Source organism: Prionailurus viverrinus, chromosome F2 (assembly GCF_022837055.1).
Source record: "Prionailurus viverrinus isolate Anna chromosome F2, UM_Priviv_1.0, whole genome shotgun sequence".
Classification (NCBI taxonomy): Eukaryota; Metazoa; Chordata; class Mammalia; order Carnivora; family Felidae; genus Prionailurus; species Prionailurus viverrinus.
In genome coordinates, this window is record NC_062578.1 from 48,392,332 (window position 1) to 48,414,915 (window position 22,584).

Here is a 22,584-nt window from a genome sequence, read left to right on the forward strand (position 1 = left end):
GAGGAGGGACATGGTGAAAGAGACAGAAATGGAAACTAGATTTCCCTAAATATATCTTCTTCAGTAGAGCTGATCATGCACTATGTAGATATTTTACATTAATAACAAAACCAAAAAAAAAGAGAAAGCAATCCCTAAAAACTGAAAGCAAAATGAAACAAAGACCCTGGTTGTATGGAAATTAGTAGCAAAACCACACTAAGAAAAATTATTTCAAATGACTTTAAAACAAAGCAATTGGACTACATCTCTACTTGGATATGCTAACAAAACCCTGCAAATCTTAAGCTCTTTTTGATAATTATTTTGGGGTGGTAGTGTTGATGTTGTGATTCCAAGACTGCTATGTACATGCTGTAGGGTAAAAGCAAATGAGTACTTTTACTAGTGTTGTTGGGAAGTTGGATATTCAGTTTGGAAGAAAGGAGAATAAAGACTAAGAGGTGGGAATAAAACAACCTCGTGATCCTAAATCGTGAATCTGAACTGGAAATATCAGTATGTACTTATGATATAATTTTTTTTTAAAGGAGAATTTCCCTGTGCAATGAAAAGACCTAGAAACAACGACCAACCTAGTAGGTAGTGAGCAACCCTACAGCCCAGAGTATAAACTCAAAGTACCTTTTTTCCTACCAAAAGGAACCAGGGCTTCTTGAAGAAATGGCTGATCTAAGGTCTGTGACAGGATATACACAAGATGAGACATACCAAAAAGTAAGGAAGTTATCAAAGATTACTGGAGTCCTGTGAAAAGGACTGAGGAGCCAAAAAAGACTCAGTACTCCCACTACCCAGAGACCACTGGAGCATCAGTGGAAAATAATCACCTTAATGGAATGAAGGACATCAAAAATGTTAAAAAAACAACAACAACAAAAAAAGGCTGAAAAATTCATTGATCATCATGAGATGTTAAGAAACCAACTGTACTACTCTAAATTTGGTGATTACCATTTATTTTAATTTTTAATTATACAGCATATATATCCCTAAACATGAAACATGGTTGTTATAACAGTTTTCAAACTTCATAAGTGACATACTATATATATAGTATTAGAAAATCTAAATACCTTTACCTCTAGTGATAAATCTCTTGACTGCTGGTTTCTCAGTTTTTCCATTTCTCTACGGAATTTTGATTCTTTTACCTCAAAACCACCCAATTCGGTTAGGATCTTTAAAAAAAAAAATGCATGACAGAATTATTCTCTGACGTATGTTCTTATCAGGCAGAACAGAATTAAAAGTGCTCACAACACATACTGATCCAGGTTCTGCTCCAACATCTTCCATGAACACCCTGCCGAATAGTTCCAAAGAGAGGCGCCAGCGTCCTAACAGCATATCGTGGGAAATAACCATTCCCATGAAGCTACACTGTGGCCTGCAAGAGGTTTAAGAGAAGAGGGGGGAAGTAATTTGGCCAACTATAAGAAGCCCCTGGTTTTTGGTCAATGACAGTAATTTAGTTGGTTTTTTCATATTCTGAACTCTTAATAGCACTTCAGTCCACATCCTCTCTAACAGAGAATCTTTTTATAACTACTCATTCTTCACAGAACTTCTCATTTTTACTCCATTATTCCTTCTGTCCTTTACATAAGGATACATCTCCCAGCTGCCTTTTATCTTCAATTTTACCTCCTCCCCTAAAGTCCAGTGTCCATCTACATTTGGAGGATTCCCAGATCCCTCTCTAGTTCAAACTTCCACAACAGACCAGAATTTCCACAACAGCCCATGCGTTGAATATACCCATGTCCGTGACATGTAACTCCAACTCAACACGGGAAAATTGAACATGGCTTCTTCACTTCAATGCCACTGCCTCTTGATTTCTTTCAGTAGTACCATCTATTTCCCTACTGCACAAACTTGAAACCAATTTTAATTTTTCTTTCCCCTGTTCCTCCAGAGTGAATAAGTACTTCATGAGTTTCTCTTCCTTTCATTAATTTCCTAATTCATCCCCAAAGGCAATATTCTACACTTCAGCCCCCTTTTACCACTAGCCAGAACCTAGTAACAGCGTTCTTTCTAACTTGTCTCCCTACCTCTAATTCATCTCTCCTTCAATCTATTTGCTTCTACACATTCTACACATCTTAGCACAAGCCATATTGCCTCTGAAAAACTTGGGCCACCCCAGCCCACAATTCTTCCTTGCTTTTTATGGTTGTTAAACTGTGTATATAAAATGCATACAGCTTCCTAAACTCACTAACTCCTAAGCAAAATTAATTATCTGACAGTATAACCAAAAAACAGCATAAAGCAGAAACTCAACAAATCATTAGGTGATTAACCATACTGAGCCACAGTATGTATGTGCTAGCGAATTTTTATTGGGAAAGCAAAGAACCTACCTTTTGCAAAGTAATTACTGACTGTGAACCCGGCAAAGAAGCCCAAGTAACTGAGACAGTCACAAATCTAGAAAGTTCTTTCTAGTCATTCACATGGTCCCCTTTGCTGAGCTGCTGGTAACAAGTCTATAATTGGCAATCTGACATGGACATATACTTTAACTCAGTACTGAACATTAAAAAACACAGTCAGAATATCCTCAATAAAAGAAAGTCAGAATGTCAATCAATGACTAAAGTCACCAAAAAAATCCAGAAAATTCAAATTTAATATTTAAACATCTGATTATAAACGAGGAAAACACAGAAATAAGATTACGGTTAATTCTATTATTTACACACAAACGAAATTTTAAAATACCTAAATAAAAATTCTTACAAGAATTATAGTATCCATAAAGTAATGCAACAGAAGAACTATCTCTACTGAGCAAATACCTGAAAGACGTAAGAGGTGGCCCTTCACTTTCAGTCAGTCCTATTTCTGCTAGTAAACTGCTTTTCAATTGTGCAGCAAGATCATGAGCAGACGGCCCTGGTTTTGAACTTTCAGCTTCTTCTGGCACCATATTCTGTTCTTCCCCTTCTTTTTTTTGTCGATTTTGCATGTTCATTACATTTTTCAAATTGGCAGCATAAGACATTTTAGTTGGAAGGACCTGTGAATTTTTACATTTAAAAGTTACACATTAAAAAAAAAAAAACAAAACTAACTAGATTTCCTTTTCAACTTACTAATATTCCACAGAAATCACACGGAAGTTATGTAATTCCTTTCTGGTGTTTCAACTAAAAAGATGCAGCCTGTTTCTTTTCTCTGATTCCCTGGGCGGACCACCAGGAAACCACCCAGTGCAGTTTCAGTGCATTCACCACAGTAGCCTCAGAGAACTTTTAAAGGAATCTCTTTACCTGTGGTTACTCAAATGTCTTACATATTTTCAATATTTGCAGGACTGCACTCTCCTTTATCACTTAGATAATAAAGAAAAAAATTTCTATTCAACTACATTCAGTGCCTGCTCTTAAACGTTTCATTACATTTTCACTAGAGAAATAGTATGGATGGTATAATTTTAGGCTCTCAAATCAACCTTTTATCTAAAAACTAGATACGCCACTTAATTAGTTGTGTAATAACAGACATTCCCACAAGAAATGTATGTAAACTCTGCAAGCCTCAATTTTTTTTACCCATAAAATCAAGATAAAAATGTTTTTTACCCAACATGGTTATAAAGATTGAGACAGAATTATTCAACAAGTCATTATTAATATTACCTTATTTATTCACATCCTACAGTCAAAAAGAAAAGTTTCAAGTCAATACTGTGTATGCTCATATATAAAAAGATATATTCACATTATATATACATTTAAAGATTTTAATTTTCAGCAGCATTACAACACTCAACTCTGTGCAACAGGCAAAACACAAAATGAAACTGCCATTTTACAGATGAAGTCACCTGATAAAACAAGTTAGTATCAAGGCAGGCTAGTGATACTGATGGAATTCTGAAATTATATGGAATTATGACATAAGGCAGGAATTTCTGACACTTACATTATTTGAGGCAACACGATATTCTGGATTAATGCATTTCCAAAACTCTAGATACTGGGATAAGTCCTCACAAATATTATATTGTGAAGATCTTTACTATCTTACCTCAAGGCAGTTTCTATCCACTGTAACCTCCATTAGGCATTTCCCACTACTGGCAGATGAAGAATAAAGACCCTGACTTGGACGGCCAAAAAGATCCTCCTTTCTAGCGTTTGGCTGGAATTTTAACAGAAATATTCTAGTTACACTGAACACTTAAAAAAAAAAAAAAAAAAGTCACTTAAAAAGAAACCTTCTAAGACTAGTTTATTTAAATCACCTGCAACAGATGTGGCTGATCAGCCAAAGGGATGGCTTCAGCCAGAGGCACTTCAAATGGATTTGGGGGTATACATCCAAGGAATGTCATGGAGTCTGAGCGTCGGAAAAATGGATGGTTTTGACCAGTTTCTGCAGGAAGAGAGTCATCATCCTTATCATTCAAAGTAGCACCTAAACATAAAGAGATAAAGTATTTGTTTTTTTAGAAAAAATTAGTTATTGGGGAACAATAAAAGAATCTTAATCTGCTCAATCTGAAATTCCTGTTCCCTCTTTACAAAATTTTAATGCCACTCAAAAACAATAGTCCAAAATTTTGATGGTATTTTTAGGTGATAATTGAAAATACTAGCAGTTTAAAACGGTTACAATGGTAAATTCTATTAGGTATATTTTAACACAACAGTAAGACTTTTTACAAAGTATTAGGAATAACAAATATTGTTTCACTTTGTACTGGACAGACATTTCCCATATCCTTTGTCTTTCTAGAAGATTCAGACCTGAATATAGCTAGGTTCCTAAGCACATTCAGGATGCGGCTCACTGAGGATTCTAAAAGGAGGAGATGGTCAGGAGCTGAGATATGAGCATTTGTTTACTTCCAAGTTGTGCTTTCTCTACAAAACAAAAATGTCTGGGCATCTCCTTCATCTCAACACTAAGTCAGCACAAGAACACCATCTCCCCTTAAATGTAATACAACTGTCGACAGTAAGCTTACAGTACATGCTGTAAAAATAGTGAGCTATGGCTGGGTTTCAAACAACAGCAGTTACGTCAGTTGTCTTTCCCTGGGCTGAATAAAAGCACTAGTTGATAATAAGAAAATAGGCAAGAGGACAAATTTTTTTAAATTCTACTTCAAAGAACAGCTAAAAATTACAAAGAGATTGCAGAAGACCCCAAAATTTCTTGAGTTTGGAATATTTTCTTTTTATTGCATTTAATAACTGTTAAGATTTTTCATATTTGGGAGTTATAACTGATATTTCTCATTTTCTTGACTAAATATATCTTGCACCAATATCAATAAAGGTTCTGCTAAGACTTTAAAAATGTAGTACTTACACACTTAAGAATAAAGGTAAATATAAAACTAAAATGCAAAAGGTACAAAAACAAAAAATACTGACTGTTAACAAGTTCACTACATTTCTTTAATTCATCCTTATTTATGAAGCAAATAATGCAAGGATATGTAAGGAAAAATGGACAGAAAATGCAAGAAATGGGACATAGAGAAGAAAAGAGAAATTCCCACCCAGACAGAAAATAATGAAGTTAAAAAGCTTGAAGGGGAAATACTGAGGCAGCCATTTCTTGAAGTAGATTAGCAGATTTTCTGTACACTAACTTTGATTGGTGTCATCATCATTTTCATGTTCTGAATCTTCATTATCAATACCCAGTTCCAAGAGTTCTCGCGTCCTTTAAAAAGACAAGTGAGTCATTTTATATGAAGTATGGAGCAAAGGTGATGGGAACTACAAGCAAAAAAAGCACTGAAAAAGTCAGTTAAGTATCTAGCCAATTTCAAACACTGTGATCAAGTTTTAGACTTGGGGAATGTTAGACTGACCAGCCAAATTATACTACAATTACAAAAGAGGCTCAAGAAAAGCAAAAGGATAACCACATTAAGAAATAGTGAGGACTTACACAGACTCTAATAGAAAACATGACAAACTATCTCAGGCATAAAGCTTAACTAAATTCTAGGTTTCCTGTTTTAAGCGAGGAGCAGCAATGGAGAAAGGGTGAACAGACTCAAACCCACTTTCCCAAATGAAACATTCCTGTACTATTTTCTCTTTAGTTCACTGTTCACTTCACTCCAAAAATCAGACAATATACTAAGAGACCACACTGAGCAAACAAGTATTTCCTAAACCAATCCCACGGCAAGTATGGATACCTTTTGCGTTCCAGTTGAGGTGTATCCAATGTTGTCTGCTGATTCATTGCTTTAATCCAATATATAAGGGCTTGAAAAACATATGCCACATGCTTCAATGAGCAAACATCCAAAACTGGAAGAACATCAGAATGCTCATCATTATGAGACCGCATTAAAGACAGTGCATAATTTAGGAAGTCCCCTCGGGCAGACATCATTCCTTGACGGGCGCTAAGCAATGTGGCACGTCTGTAGGAGTAAAAAGAAATGAAAATGTTTAAAAAAAAGAAAGCAAATGTGAAACTTACCATTATCATAAATATGCAAAATTAGGAACTGAGAATATCCGTAAATAAAAACTCATTAACCCTGTGACTCTGCTTTAGAGATAAAAACATTGTGCATGATTTACTGTCATGTACTTTATACAGGAAAGGAATTCTAGTGTCCTTTGGAAATGGACAAGGAACTCCTTCCCTACAGAAGACCCCAGTAGGTCTGGGGTAGGGTCCCCAAATCTATATTTCTAACAAGCTCCTAGGTGATGTTGATGCTGTTCTGGGGATCACACTTTGAGAACCACTGTCTAACATGATACCAAAACACAAGCAACAAGAAAACACAGCACTAGACTTTATCAAAATTAAAAACATAGGTACTTCAAAGGATACCATCAAGAAAATGAAAACATACAAAAGGGGACAAAATTTCTGCAAGTCTGATAAGGAACTTAAGTCCAGAAAATGTAAGTAACTCATACAACTCGATAACAAAAAGACAAGCCAATTAAAAAATGGGCAAAGGATCTAAATAGACATTTCTCCGAAGATATACAAATGACCAATAAGCCCATGAAATGATGCACAACATTTAGCCATTAGGGAAATGCAAATCAAAATCAAAATTAGTTACCACTTCACACCCACTAGGATGGCTACAATTAAAAAAAAACAAAAAAACAAAAAAACCCACTAGTAACAAGTGCTAGCAAGGATTTAGAGAAATTAGAGGCCTCACATGTTGCTAGTGCGAATGTAAAATGATGCAGCCACTTTGGAAAAGTCTGGCAGTTGCCCGAAAGTTTAACAGAGTTACATATGATCTAGCAATTCTACAACTAGGTATATTATCCAACATAACTGAAAATGTATCTATATAAAAACCTGTACACTAATGCTGACAGCCACATTATTCACAAGAGTCAGAAAGATGAAAAACCCAACTTATGAATGGATAAAAATGTGGCACATCCATACAATGAAATATTACTAGAAAGTAACATATTGACTGATAATGCTAAACCTGATGAACCTTAAAACCATTATGCTAGGTAAGAAAAGCTAGGCATAGAACAGACATATTGTATGATTCCGTATATATGAAATGTCCAAAACAGGCAAATTTATAGAGACCAAGAGTAGATCAGTGGTGGCTTAGGGTGGGAAAGTAGGGGAAAATGGGAGGTGACCACTAGTAGGTATTTTTGTGGAGATGATAAAAATATTCCATAATTAACTGTGATGATGGTTGTGCAGCTCTGACTATATTCAAAAGTATGGAACTGTACACTTTAAATGGGTGAAATGTATATGAATTATATCTCAATAAGGTTATTATATTAGGGTGAGAGCCACAGTGAAGTAAAGGGAGAAGAACAAGTCACCAATCTAGATCTATTATCAGAACTCTGTTATTCGGGGAGTGATGAGCCTTACAAAGACAAGGCTTGTGACTGTTGGTGGAGCAGGCTTCCTAGGACAGGAAAGCAGAGGCCTCCCAAGTGGTCCAGATCTCTCTGCCAAGCATTCAATTTTGCCTTCTAGACATTTCCACCAAAACCTCTCCCAGCTCCTCAGTATTTTCAAAAGCCAAGTATGTCCATTCTACTGCTCTAGATTTTTCTCTTAATTTTCCTATTAGCTATTCAGAATCAAAGTCTAGCTGTAAATTCTGCCTCCTCCTGCTCTACCCCTCAACAAGGCCCTCAATTGTTATATGATTTCAATGCTTCTCTCTCTCCTCCTTCCTGGCCTTCACCAGCCCCACTTAAATAAATCTATTACCTTTCAACGGCCAATTCCAACCATAATCTTGTTAAGGTTCCTAAGCAGTCTCCTAGGCCCTTGTCTTTCCCCTGTTATGATCCTCCCAAAGTAGCAAAGTTATTTCCCCTGAGCCAAAGCTAGAACCAAATCCTAGGACTCTGACCTCAGGTACTGGGCCCTTGCACTATACGGCACAGCCCTAGTGCTCTAGTGTTCAATGTTTGGGCTAATTCCTACTCCTGAAAAAGGTCATTTTATAACTGAAAGAAAGAAGACAACAAATACATAAAGAAATATACTTTAAATACAATTCAAAAGACTGGGGGCTGTAGAAAAAGAAATTGGATTCGAGGAGATCAAAGAACAGCTTTGGTAATCCCACATACTTTCCTCTTCCCGAATACAAAATGCATTCATACTCAATCATGGTCAAAATCTTCCTATAAATACATGTCTTTCAAGGGACAGGGGAGGGAGGAGGGGAAGCTTGGAGGACAATGAAACAAGGATGTAGATCAACTACTTCAAAAATGAGAAGTATTTAGTATCAGATTCCTAACATATGAATGAATTTTGAAAAAAACAGCTTGGATTATAAACTAACTTATTCTGCTTCAACCACACAACAATTTAAAAAGAAGTAATACACTTCCCCCCCTTCAAAACAAAGTGAGGTCTAATGTAACAGCAATCAAAAAGCTCTAACTTCCTGGGATATAAGGGCTCTAACATATAAGCATATATGAAGAATTTCATACCGTCTGCCTTCAAGGGTTCGTAAACTAGCCTCTTCTCGTGCAGTCATCCTCTCTCTTCGAGCTGAATTCTGAGAAGCATGAAGAGGATGATTTGGATGTCCTGGATCACCAGCAGATGCTAATGCAGAACCATAACGTAATTGAGCTTCAGTAGAATCCATAATACTGACCATCCAGTTCCAAGTGGGAATAAGCTTTTCTTCTACATAATTCTATGAAGACCAAACTAAAATAGTTAAAACTATCCAAATAAAGTTAAATTTGATATATAGTAGTAATCTATAAACATTTAAATGTCTGTAATGTTAATTCCCATTACATTGGAATTTTCATAATTGACATCCCAAAATTTATTTGGAGTAACTTTTCAATGTTTTCATACCTGTAAGTTTACTGCATCTTGATAAGTCAATTTCACAGCTGCTGGAATCTGAGAGTACACTAGGTGATTATACTTAGGAATAAGGCCCATCAAGTCCGAGATTTGTCTGATAACAATGCTGTAAGCCCTGGCTAAACTGCTCGCAGATGTTAAGTAGCTGCTGGCATTGCTAGCTTCCAAAGCAGCTGCTGCAGCAGCAGCACTCGTGCTGATGGTACCACTCCGGCGTAAATTTGAAGGATCAATATAAATCAAACCCGCTGAACTTGCTACAAAGGAAAAAGGACAACCACAACAAGCTGTCAGATGTTAATTGTGTTTCTCTAGCACTGTATATATTTAAAAGATCAACTGTAACGGCAAATATGGTCACCGAGTGAAAAACGTGGTCTTAAACCACACTAATTTAAGGGAGGGCAATGATGAGAGAGACAAGAATTACTATATTTGGCAATGTCTATAGACAGTTTTGGTTGTCACAATAGGTGGGTGGGGTTGGAGGAGAGACTGCTACTGGCATCTGATGCATAGAAGTCAAGGATACTTCTAAACATCCTATAATGCACAATCACAAAGGATTATTCAGCCCAAAGTAATCATGGTACAGAGACTGAGAAACCTTGATATAATCATATGTAAATACTTTCTTTTTGAACTCGGTAAAACAATGAAGAACTATTATGAAACTACTTGATTTGTATAGATGAACATACATAATTTTTAAAACCTACTTAAGCACTTTCAAGAATACCAAGTTTTCAGACTTGCCTGCTGGTGTGGATGTGCTGGAAGGGGCTGTGCTGGCTGCCCGCTGATGTTGGGTGTTGCGGACAGCCCACTGCATGGACCGGGGAGCTTGGGCAGCACCGTTGGCATGGGAGCTATTTGTGGTTCTCTCTAATGGCTCATCAAGCATAAAGGTCTCCTGTTCTATGTCATCACTTTGACTACTGCTGCTATCAGAGTCACTTGAGTCATTTGATTGCGAATCATCTTCAGAAAAGAAGGCAGGAACACTGCTTGCACCTAAATTTTTCATTTTTAAAACCAAAATCAGTGTCAGTCTGTTGATATTTAAAACTACAGTGTACTCCGTCATTCAGGAAAATATTACATATATTAAACAGAATGCCAGGCTATAACAGTCCACAAAACTCATCATAAAATAGTTTAATTACTGGGGTGTCTGGATGGCTCAGTCAGTTGAGCATCCAACTTTTGATTTCAGCTCAGGTCACGATCCTGGGATCATGAGATCGAGCCCTGTGTTGGGCTCCACACTGGGTATGGCGTGGAGCCTGCTTAATTTCTCCCTCCCTCTCCCTCTCTCTCTCTCCCCCCACCACTCTACTTCCCCCTCCCTCCCTCTCTCCTTCCCTCTGCTCCTTTCCCCTGCTCATGTGCTCTCTAAAATAAGGGAAAAAGGATAAAGTTATAAAAAAGCTTAGCCACCCCTTGTACAAATCATAAGGAGTATAGTTTAACCATTTCATGCTGAATATAAATATGGCCTTAGTATAAGCAAGAAAGCTGGATAAGGAAAAGGTAACATACCTGCTTCCGAGCCAGCGGTTGCTGCTGTGACAACACTTCTACGCCCACTAGCATTATCTTGGTTGCTATGGTTACTTTCACTGTCACTTTCTGTTTCAGCTGCTGCTAACAAGTCCAGCTCCATGTCACTCCCTAGGAAATATATTTAAATAAGAAGGAGGGGAAAAATATAAGCGCACTCTGGAACAGATAGGGTCTAATAAGCCAGAATATCCTAAGTTAGCGGGGGGGGGGGGGGGGGGGGGGAGGGAACAGTGATTATTATTACAGTAAGCATAACTGCCTGCTTAGAAGGAGAAAAATGACTAGGCAAATTATGGTCCTCAGTAGACTATTACACAGCAATTCAAAATCTGTTCTGCACAGCCTTGGGTAAAAAGGGTTGGGCAGGAGAACTTCCACCAATGGGTAGAACTCTGGGCTGGGACCACTGCTCCATTTTCATCTGTTTTACATATTGGGATTCCAAAAGAGGAAGGACGAAAGCTAAAAACGTCTATCTAGAATTTCATGGTATATACACATCAAAACATAAAATTATAAATTTGTGCAGTTTATTGTATGTCAATTACACCTCAACAAAGATGATCCCAAAAAGTCTATCCAATGGCTACTAGTAAGAATGGTTATGGTGGTAGCAAAAAGGCCAAAAGAATCAGTCAGTGGGAGGAAAAAAAAAAAAAAAAGGGCACAAAAATTACACATACAGTATCTAAAAGACATGCATGGGAATGGGGCAGCAAAGGGGAAGGCTGAAAGTAAAAATACAAACTGTTAGGTCCAGGTGGGATTATGGGTCATTTGTTTTCCTTTTCTCTAAATTTGCAAATATTTCCTAATATGATTATGACTATTTTAACTTCCTTGTAAGAAAAGAGAAAGTTAGGGGCGCCTGGGTGGCTCAGTCGGTTAAGTGTCCAACTTCGGCTCAGGTCATGATCTCACAGCTCATGGGTTTGAGCCCTGTGTTGGGCTCTGTGCTGAAAACTCAGAGCCTGAAGCCTGCTTCGGATTCTGTGTCTCCCTCTCTTTCTCTGTGCCTCCCCTGCTCACACTCTGTCTCTGTCTCCTTCAAAAATAAACAAACATTTAAAAGAAAAGAGAAAGTCAGGGGTGCCTGGGTGGCTCAGTTGGTTAAGCATCCAACTTCGACTCAGGTCATGATCTCACGGCTGGTGAGTTTGAGCCCCATGTCTGGCTCTGTGCTGCCAGCCAGAGCCTGGAGCCTGCTTTGGATTCTGTGTCTCTGTCTCTCTCTGCCCCTCCCCCCCTCACGCTCTCTCTCTCAAAAATAAACAAATGATACCAAAAAATTTTTTAAAGGAAAAAAAGGGTAAAGAAAGAGGATACATTATTTTATACATATAAATATATATGAGCATATACATATATATTTATAGGTATATATATATATATATATATATATATATATATATATATATAGCTGCTTCCTAAAATTTTGAAACAGATGCTACAGAATCCCTAGGCTGAAAATATGTTGAACATTACAGTCAAATGGGGCTTTTCTCTGTGTTAATATCCTTAAAGATACCTGATGTACTCATACTGAATAATTTCTCAAATAACCTGCATACCGTCTTCATCATGCTCATCATGTTGTCCCTCTGCCTCAGCATTTTCTTCCCCATGTTCTTCCTGTTCATCATGATGATCCTCTTCTCCAGCCACACCCTCCACCACCTCAACCTAAATCCAGAATCTCATTTGTAGACAATCAAAGTACATAATAAACCCACATCTCTACCAGTGTTCCTCCACAGCAACGTAAACTTAAATACAAAGATCGCTAACTACAGAGATTATTAGCAGTCAAGAGTTTTAAAATCGTTGGCTAGTGACAACTTGCAATCAAAAATTATGTCAGATTTCCTAAAATTTGTAATTGTCATCCCTGTGCAGAACCTTAAAATTAATAGTTTAATAACTGGGTAGAAAGTGTATGTTTTTTTTTTTTTAACTTCCACAGTAATAAAATTTACCTAATGAATATGCAGTATCCATTCTGCCTTCAAATGCATTGCACAAAACTACTAAAACTTTAACATTGAGGATATCCTTTCTATTAACCCTAAGTAAAAAGCAAGCTTCTGTTTCCAGTTTTGTATTATCCACTAAATCAAGGATTTAAATTAAAGTATTTTTAACACATACAACCACAAATGAGAACACATAACAAAACTCTAAACGTTAGAAGCAAACACATGTAATGATAGTAAACTACTATTAGTGAAACTTCTTCCCTCCCAAATAAAAGCCTCTCATCTACCACAATTAAAACAATTACAACCACCTCTTCCACGTCTGCTGAAACAATGTCATCCTGTTCTTCATCTCTGCCCCGAACAGGCTGCGACTGGCTGATGCGCCTCTGCTGTGGGTTCCGGATGATGTAAGAAGACTGAGACTGACTGGAGCTGTGGAGAATCAGGAGCTTATGAGGCCACTGCTGCCACACGGCACACTTTTTATGCTTCTCAGTGTCATTCGGTGTGACCCACTTACTAGGATGTTATTTTAAATCTGACCTAAAAATTCTTGGAAACTAATAATCCATAGATCAGAAAATATGGACCCCAGAGAAACTAATTTTACCATAGAGATTTAACTTAGACCTCAGAATTATTTCTACTTTTCTGTAAGTCATTTCATATTTGTTAATGCACATAACTGAAGCACATGAGTCCTTCCCACTGAAATAATCTCCAGGAAATATTTTTCCTTCTCCACTGCTTTCAGTAACAACAGTCCTCAACTTCCAAAGGCTCCGACAGCAGCATTCATCCATTAACAAAGTATGAATGGTGGTGATAAGTATGCTTATTACAAGTGATCTACTCTTCTAAGAGATCTGACATGACCTACTTTGCATCAGCTTATTAACCACTGACTTTACGTATGTAGAGGGAAAACATTAGTTGAAAAGTATGAATTTGAAAATAGAATCATAACAAAAGGTGGGTGGCCAAAAAGTTCTACTTCCTTAAAAATCTGCCTTGGAAACAAACAGCCAAGAAAAGACAGATGCCTCCATTATAAAAGGAAGGGGAGAATGACAGAATGCAGCTTAAAATGCAGGTCAGAGATCAGAAGATGGTTGTTAAATAATCCTATGACCTACTATTATCCTTTATTTACAAATTAAGAAATGTTAAAGACCTTTAAACGTGTTTACACTGATCCTGTTCTTTCCTCACCTCAGCTGCTCTTAGAAATAAGAATCAAACCAGTTACACATGAAGAATCCACTCAAACTCTCCACCTTCAAATACACAAGTAGTCTCAATATAGTGTTTAATACTAGAAATTTAAGTAACTGGTTCTTCACAGAGCCAGTGAATTACAAAACATATGAGGAAGCTCAAAGAAAATCTGAAGAGATAAAAAGGGTATTTCCAAACTAAGATTTCAATATTTCCAGTATTAAAAAATAAAAGTCAACATTGTGTAAAGCCACAATTAATTAGTATTCTTTAAAAAGAAAAATCCTGAAACAAACATCCACAAGATCTATCGTCCCCTCAAAGAACATTAAGGAGTTATGCACTTAGTATGTATAATACTAATAACACCCAAAATATATGATACCCCCCATTCAGTTTTCTTCATACCTCGATTCAACTTTTTTCCCACTAGACTTCCTGGCACAACTATAGTCCTGAAGCCCTAACAGGAGTTGTTAAAATACTTCCAAATTTTGGGAACTTCTAGTTTCAGCAATTTGCCAACTGAAGAGAAATCCCTCTTGGTGTAGAACACCTAAATACATTAAATATTTAAAAACAAAGCACAACTATCCTGGTGATAAAGGGAAACAATTGTACTGAATAAGCTTGAGAGCAATGGCGCCACCATTAACACCAAAGGCATCTGCTGATGTCTCTTAGGCAAGAAGGGTTCCAAGAAGCCACAGATTTCACAGGAGACAGTCTGCAGTATAAAGCTTCTACAGCATAGAAATCTGTTCTGTCCCCCCTACATAAATAAAGCCAAACATAAATCGGGAAAGGGTAACCTACTTCAAGAGACTTACCTATCTATATCAGCCATGGCTGGATGGGGCAGGAAAAATATCTCTTCAGAGAACTTTTTGTGGTGGTGGTGGTGGTTTTATTTTTGAAAGAGGGTGAGAGCACGGTGGGGAGGGGCAGAGAGAGAGAAAGGGAGACAGAGGTTCTGAAGCAGGCTCCATGCTTACAACAGAGAGTCCAATGCGGGGCTCAAACTAACAACTTGTGAGATCACAGACCTAATCCAAAGTCAGACACTTAACCAATGAGCCACCCAGGTGCCCCTCTTCAGGGAACTTCTAATTACAAACCTGTGCTCATGAAAGTTTAGGACTGCAATTTGTACTGTAAGGTACGGTGGGTTTGTGATGATTAATCCAAAGTCTCAACACTATCAATAAGGACCAAACAGCAATTATCTCCCCTTACAGTGCCATCTAATATTCAGGAATATAGGAAAAAGGCAAATATCCGTCTAGAATTATCTCTAAATATGTTTAAACTTTAATCACTGTATGACCTTGGACAAGTAACCTGAGTCTCATATTCTTCACTTTTTTTTTTTAATTTTTTTTTTTCTTTTTTTAACGTTTATTTATTTTGAGACAGAGAGAGACAGAGCATGAACGGGGGAGGGGCAGAGAGAGAGGGAGACACAGAATCGGAAACAGGCTCCAGGCTCCGAGCCATCAGCCCAGAGCCTGACGCTGGGCTCGAACTCCCGGACCGCGAGATCGTGACCTGGCTGAAGTCGGACGCTTAACCGACTGCGCCACCCAGGCGCCCCTATTCTTCACTTTTAAAATTAGGATGATAGTGGTTATCTATGAGTTATTGGGAAGATTAAAACAGGTGATGCATTTACAACGCTTAGAAGTTCCTAGTTCATATTAAAATTTCAGTTAACAGTTTTTGTATGAGGCATGGAGACAGAGAAACAGGTTGATTAATAAGGACATTAAGAGTTTTAAAGAGGTGAAGGGAAGGGACAGAAGAAGGAAAAATACTAAACTCAAAACTTTACGTTCAGTGCAGTGATAATATACCACCTACCACCCCACACAAGGGAAATCGCAGAGACTAGTCAAATGTGTACTTTTTACTTAAGACATGCCTGAAACACTGATCAAAATACATCCTTACAAGAGGGAGTGATTGCACCGTATAATAATGAAGGACTTTTACATTATATCAACAGTTGAAGAAAACATGACACTATTATCTTTCTTGATGATCCAATGAGATCTCCTTCTGGGAAGACATGACAGACTGAATCAATCAAGGGGGATAAAGTGGAGGGCTGAAGAATGCACAATACTTAAATAAAGAGCCTAAGAAGCAGGGCAAAGGGACACAAAAATCTTGATACTCAGTAAGAACAGGCTGATGGGCACTTTTTAAAGTGAAGATCACCCCAAAAATCTTTTCAACCGATAAAAAGTGTTTATGTTCCGGAACATAAACACAAAGTAATACCACTTAAGTAACCAGGGAGCTCCTCACAGGGCTATCAGGCTCAGCAGACATCATATGGCGCCCAAGCAGATTTTGCTAACAGAATCACTGGATAATGGGGTATGTTTAGCAAGTCTGAAAATATACAGCTTGATTCGTAACCATTTCCGGCAAATCCTGAAAGCCTATCAGTGACAAAGCTACCATGAGAAAGCTTTGACAGACAAACCTGGACTTACATTTCAGGGTATCCTAGGAGACCTGACAACAAAGGAAAAGCTGGGATACATACTGGCACAGGGAATAATGAGAACAGTGAGAGAGCAGATACTGAACACATCAACTCAGATGAAACCCAGGAATGAAGTCTAGGGAAATTGTGCTAAATTTAATAAGGAAGGTGTGCCTTAGTATCACAGAGATGTTTCCCAGGAAAGAAGAAGAGGGTCTTTAAGTCCCAAAGATCTTCATTAAACATCATTATGATTACACACAGTAACAGAATCAGACGTGAGAAAACCAAATAAACAAGTATTTGTTAAAGATCACTATAGCCCTCCAACTCAAAAGTATGACCCCTAAACCGTGAGCACATTGGCACTACCTGAGAGTTTATAACAAATACAGAACCTCAGGCCCCACCCAGACCTCCAAAATCTGCCTCTGCATTTTAATAAAATCCCCAAGTAATTTGCATACATATTTAATCAAGCACTGTGCTAAAAGACACCAAAACATTTCAGTTTCTGAACATTCTGACTCAACAAGCTTACAGTCTAATTACCAATGGGAAAGATAAGTAAAATTTAAAAAATAAATAATCTTAAACTAGAAATATTAAGTTGATGAATTGTTTTAGCTCTCTCCTAGACAATATGGTTGTTGAGAATAACAACCTGCCCGCCCCCTAGACAGGAAGTATGTCTACAGAAGTCTGAACTTTCTTACCAGATTACTTTATTGGCATAATAAAAACAGTGCTTTTCCAACCAAAAATAAAACCTACAACTATAAGCCTATTACCTTAGATGTGTAGGCACAATGTATAATTTTTCAAGTGCTCTCACAGGTTTCAAACAAAATAAAATCTTTACCATTTGTTACATAAACGATCATGGACACTTCCAGAGTGCTAATAGAAAGGTTTAGTAAGCCAAATGTGACATTTCCAAAGAAAGAATTAATTAGAATCTGTTACCAGATAGAAATTTACCTGCTAGACTGATCAGATGATGGTCGTGGTGGTAGTGGTTCCACAGAGAACAGTTCTTCACTGCCTTGCATGGCATCTATGCTAGTACTAGCCAGAGTGAAAGGTGCAGTCGGGCGAGCGATCCCCATTCTGACAGGAACAATCAGCGACTCTGCTACATTGCACAGTTCTTCTACAGCGTAAGGTAGCAGTGCTTGGAATACACGCTTGCATTTTCCAATTGGCTGCGGAATAAAGTTACTGAAGCAAAAGGAAAAAATAGGAATCTTTTATGAAATCTTTTCATACACACAATGTTATCATTATCACAAAAAATGTGTGTAAAGTGATAGAAAAGCTCAGATCAAAAAGGATGTCTTACTTTTTCTTTTTGGATGAAGCCATTTCCACACTAAGAATGACAAAAACTCTTGCCACTGAACGCAAAAACCTCATTGTCACAGCAATAGCTTCTTCTCTACGTCCAGGTGTGTATTTGTTTTGGAGTTCTTTCACGAGTGTACCTAGTAGAGTATCTAAAAGCTTTAAAAATTGTAATAACTCTATTAATGCTGAGACATCTCTTAAGATGTTTGGACATTTATAAAGCAAAAAGTTCAAACACCTTTTCAATATTACCATTTCATAATAAAAATCTCAAAATAAATTTTACCAAAACACTTCTAATATCACTGATTAATTTATGCCCATGCCTACCATGTCTTTGACCTACAGTAGGCCTCGAATGTCTTCCGTTTTTAGTCTTCTAGTTCTATGTGTATCATACATAGAAAAATAACAAATATATCAAATCAGAGAAAGAATAATTTCACTCACTATAGGGTACATATTGAAACAGCAAAGTAGTTTCAAATATTTATATTAGTAAGTTCATAATCCCATCCCTCTCACTTAACCATTTTTATTGTTACTTTCTCAGTCTCATTTCTATGCATCATCTATCATATACATATTAATTATAGAGAACATCCAATTTTCATGTTATTTTGGGGTTTTTAAATGTTACTTAAAATAACCTTTATTTCTAAATTGCCACATTACGGGGGCGCCTGGGTGGTGCAGTCGGTTAAGCGTCCGACTTCGGCCAGGTCACGATCTCGCGGTCCGTGAGTTCGAGCCCCGCGTCAGGCTCTGGGCTGATGGCTCGGAGCCTGGAGCCTGTTTCCGATTCTGTGTCTCCCTCTCTCTCTGCCCCTCCCCTGTTCATGCTCTGTCTCTCTCTGTCCCAAAAATAAATAAACGTTGAAAAAAAAAAAATTTAAAAAAAAAATATCCTTATCTAAATTGCCACATTACATTTCAGCAAGTGGCTGGGCTATAATTTGATTCAATAATCTATTATTGGCTCCATCAAGTATTTCTTTTCTATATTTTTTATTATTCTGTAACATGATCTTTCTTCTCATGTCACAAATTATTTCTTTATGATAAGTCGAAGGGCACGGGTTTTCTTTCTTCTTTTAAATGTTTGTTTATTTTTGAAAGAGAGAAAGAGAACACGAGGGAGGGGCAGAGAGAGGGGAGGACAGAAGATCCAAAGCAGGCTCCATGCTGACAGTCAAGAGCCCGATGTGGCTCAAAACTATGAACCGTGAGATCATGACCTGAGCTGAAGTTGGACACTTAACCGACTGTGCTACCCAGGCGCCCCAGAGGGCACTGACATTCCTATGGCTTGTGATATTATTGCCAAGTTGTTTTCTAAAAGAATACCAATGCAATGCCACCCGATCAGTGTCTGAATGTGTTCTTTTTCCCATAACCTCACCAGCACTAGGTTTTATGATTTATATTCTTTTCTAATTTCAGAGCAAAAAGGAGTACTTAAAAAAAAACATTTGCACTGAGTCAATTTTGAACACTGCTCCATACATTTCTATATACTGTTATATTTTTAGCACATTTTAGGATTTTTGTTTAGAATGAAAGGAGTTTCTGTGTTGAGATATTTAAATCACCCCCAAATTCCATTCCCCTGAAGGTACTGTGTAATTAGACCTTATCAGTACTTAGGAGGTTGGATCAATAAAATTATGGGAAACTAAGTCAGAAAACATTCTTTTAATGTACTTGTAAACAAACATCCAAAGAACTTACCAAAATATCTGCTGTACACTTGACTATAAGGCAATGAGTGAAACAGTCCAGCCGAATGGTGCCACTTTGCTGATTGAGGTAAACTTGCTCTTCTGGCAAAAGATGGCCTATCCTACTGCTGGCACTGAGACTTGAGGGGGAAGGAAAGACAATGCATTGTAATCACCTCCATTAACAGGGGAAATACATAAATCTAAAACGTTTTTAATGAATACATACGGGTCTTTATTCTCCTGTGAGCCAAACATAATCATAGATTTCAAAGCATTCCAATCCTGTAGAACACGCTCCAATGCAAGCTGGGCAAACCTTGGGGGCTCTAAATCATGATCAGGCATATCTGAATCTAAGCAGAAAAAGAAACAGTGGGTAAGACAGAAATAAATAAAATCCTTTTTATATGGGTCACAATTGTCAGACTCACCCACCTTCAGGATTGGCTGTTTTTCTATTACGATCCTCCCTGATCCGAGGAGGTCTGTACTGGCAGTGCTCTACTGTCTGCCTTGCAACTGTCTGCACTAAAAACAGTAAGAGGTGCTCTCCCCTGCAAAATGGAACATCATTGTGAGCAGGGAGAGGGGGAGGGCTACTCAGATGTGCTGTGTTTTTCCAATTTATGTCCTAAAAAACCCCACTTGCCTGCTGTTTGGCAGAGTGACCAGATTAGTGGCAGTGAGTAGGCGATAAAGTAGATCAAGACGAGCAGATTTCTGTCCAGCAATTAGAGTTTTACACTTACATTTCTCCCAACAATCACAATACGCTGTTGGTGACGTCCGTTTGAGTCTAGAAAGAATTCATACACAAGTACAAAAAACAAAATTTAAAAAAACCACAAAGATCTCTATTGAAATCATGGAGATATAACTTACTGACCCAAGATAGAACCCTTGTTAATATTTAAATGCAAAGTGTAACAATTCTTAAAGCATGCTTAACTACAAGTATTACTTAGTGGCATGAAGTCTACAGAGCAACTCTCCTGAGGGATCTTGTAATGACTTGAATATAGTCACGTCTTCCAGAACATCTTCCTTAATTCCCTACGGCCCCCATACAGTGTAAGTGGTCCTCCTATGTGCATCTAATGAGCCCTAAAACCCTTATGAGCAAATGTTTCTTGCTTGTGTCCCCTGATAGGACTGTAAACCGTGCAAGGACAGGGACTCCCTTGTCCACCACCACCCAAATATCTAGTGTGTAACAGCACTTACTAAGCAATCAATGAATAGATTCACTTTTAGATGTTTAAATTAAGGAAGAAAAACATATTAGCCAAAGTTCTTTTAATAAAAGTAATAAATAAGCACCAATGCAATATCTATAAACATTTTCTACTTGTCCTACATAATCATTTATTTTAAAGCACAATAGATGGTTTTTACAAACCAATTCTCTGTTAACCGTAACATCTACATATCTGTGGCACAATTATAGCTGATATCTCTGCTGAGACTCTAAGGCACTGCAAATGTTCATGCTGGAGTATTTTATTGCTTCTTAAGTCTGTGAAAATTAACACGCTAGCCATGGTAACTCTATTGCTGGATGAAAGGTTATTACATTCACTTTAAGAAGTAAATAAAGCACAGGCCAAACATTCACCATTTTTCACTTAATACCTGTTATGATCTCCTGCTAGGAGACCCTACTATAGACTGAGACTCTGGAGAGAGAATATAGACAAAAGCAAATGAACAACATTTCAAAGTACACTTTAAATCAAGAACCACATTTTAATAAATAAACTGGCTTAAAGAGAACAACTTAAGAAAACCTTATGCTTCCTGAAAAATGAAATAAAACATTACCTTGGTATAGATTATTTTAATATAGCAATATGAATCTAAGCAGCTTATATAATTAAAGAAAACTAGAACTGTACTCACTTGCAATCATGACCTTTATGACAGACTCTTGCACATTCTGTACAACAACAGAGTGACTCCAGCAAGCCACAAGTTCGACACTCAAAAATATCCTACAATTAGAAGGGTTTATTTCTTAGAAGAATATAATGTACATTTCATTAGCTTAATTATTTCTAGTATTTTCTAAAGTCCATCACAATGAAAGCAGAGCAAAGCTAATGTGCTATGGAAACAGAATCATAAACGGGTACAGCACTGGAGGTACAACGAATGGAAATCAAATATTTATCAGTAGGGCAAAAATAATTCATATCACCACCCCCAAAAAGGTGCTATAGCTATAAAATCTGTGTCAAGAGCTGTGAATCAAATTATGCTACTGAGTGAAGATTTCTAATTTTCGTGATATCTAATAACTAATTCAATGATCATCTTCTTTGCCTCACTTATTTGGGAATAAAAATTATTTTTCTTTGGAGAATTTTCTAACTCAGAATAAAAAGAAATATCAGACTCACAATTCCAGAGCTAAGAACTATAGAACTGTAATTCTAGTAATGGTGAAAGGGGAAAAAAGAAAAGAATACCTGAAGACAGCATAAATACAAAGAAGTCTAAAACGGCCTACCTGGTTAATGTGCTCTGCTCCTGTCCATGTAAAACTGCAGGTATCATTACAACATAACACATATAAGGGTGAGTCATCAGGGTTGGTACCTGATGGGCAAACCATTCCCATAAACACATCTTCCTCTTTTTCACTCGAGGATACTTCAGCTAAAAAGATTAAGAACACAGTAGTTCACATACCAAGATAGGCCTTAATCACAATCAGCTACTGCTTTACTCAAATGCAAAAGCTCTAACATTTACACAGTATAAATCAAAACTACTATATATTAGTTTTAAAAACTGAAATACAGGGTGCCTGAGTGGCTCAGTTGGTTGGGGATCTGACTCCGGCTCGGGTCATGATCTCGTGGTTACTGAGTTCAAGCCCCGCATCAGGCTCTTG

General features: G+C 37.4%; 1 protein-coding gene across 4 annotated transcripts in view; it reads right to left on the reverse strand.

The window, feature by feature from the left end:
* UBR5 (ubiquitin protein ligase E3 component n-recognin 5) overlaps positions 1 to 22,584 on the reverse strand; it is a 137,576-nt gene that overhangs the window by 19,138 nt on the left and 95,854 nt on the right. For all 4 annotated transcript variants that reach the window (XM_047842410.1, XM_047842411.1, XM_047842409.1 and 1 more), the window contains exons 27-47: positions 22,198 to 22,346; positions 21,588 to 21,679; positions 20,338 to 20,484; positions 20,124 to 20,242; positions 19,915 to 20,041; positions 19,696 to 19,825; positions 17,960 to 18,120; positions 17,599 to 17,838; positions 13,214 to 13,337; positions 12,498 to 12,609; positions 10,903 to 11,034; positions 10,117 to 10,374; positions 9,349 to 9,617; positions 8,967 to 9,178; positions 6,182 to 6,412; positions 5,621 to 5,694; positions 4,262 to 4,434; positions 4,045 to 4,158; positions 2,811 to 3,031; positions 1,270 to 1,390; positions 1,083 to 1,181 (exon numbers count right to left, since the gene is read on the reverse strand). In XM_047842410.1, the coding sequence (XP_047698366.1) occupies positions 1,083 to 1,181; positions 1,270 to 1,390; positions 2,811 to 3,031; positions 4,045 to 4,158; positions 4,262 to 4,434; positions 5,621 to 5,694; positions 6,182 to 6,412; positions 8,967 to 9,178; positions 9,349 to 9,617; positions 10,117 to 10,374; positions 10,903 to 11,034; positions 12,498 to 12,609; positions 13,214 to 13,337; positions 17,599 to 17,838; positions 17,960 to 18,120; positions 19,696 to 19,825; positions 19,915 to 20,041; positions 20,124 to 20,242; positions 20,338 to 20,484; positions 21,588 to 21,679; positions 22,198 to 22,346 (3,305 nt within the window). The remainder of the gene's footprint in view (positions 1 to 1,082; positions 1,182 to 1,269; positions 1,391 to 2,810; positions 3,032 to 4,044; positions 4,159 to 4,261; positions 4,435 to 5,620; positions 5,695 to 6,181; positions 6,413 to 8,966; positions 9,179 to 9,348; positions 9,618 to 10,116; positions 10,375 to 10,902; positions 11,035 to 12,497; positions 12,610 to 13,213; positions 13,338 to 17,598; positions 17,839 to 17,959; positions 18,121 to 19,695; positions 19,826 to 19,914; positions 20,042 to 20,123; positions 20,243 to 20,337; positions 20,485 to 21,587; positions 21,680 to 22,197; positions 22,347 to 22,584) is intronic.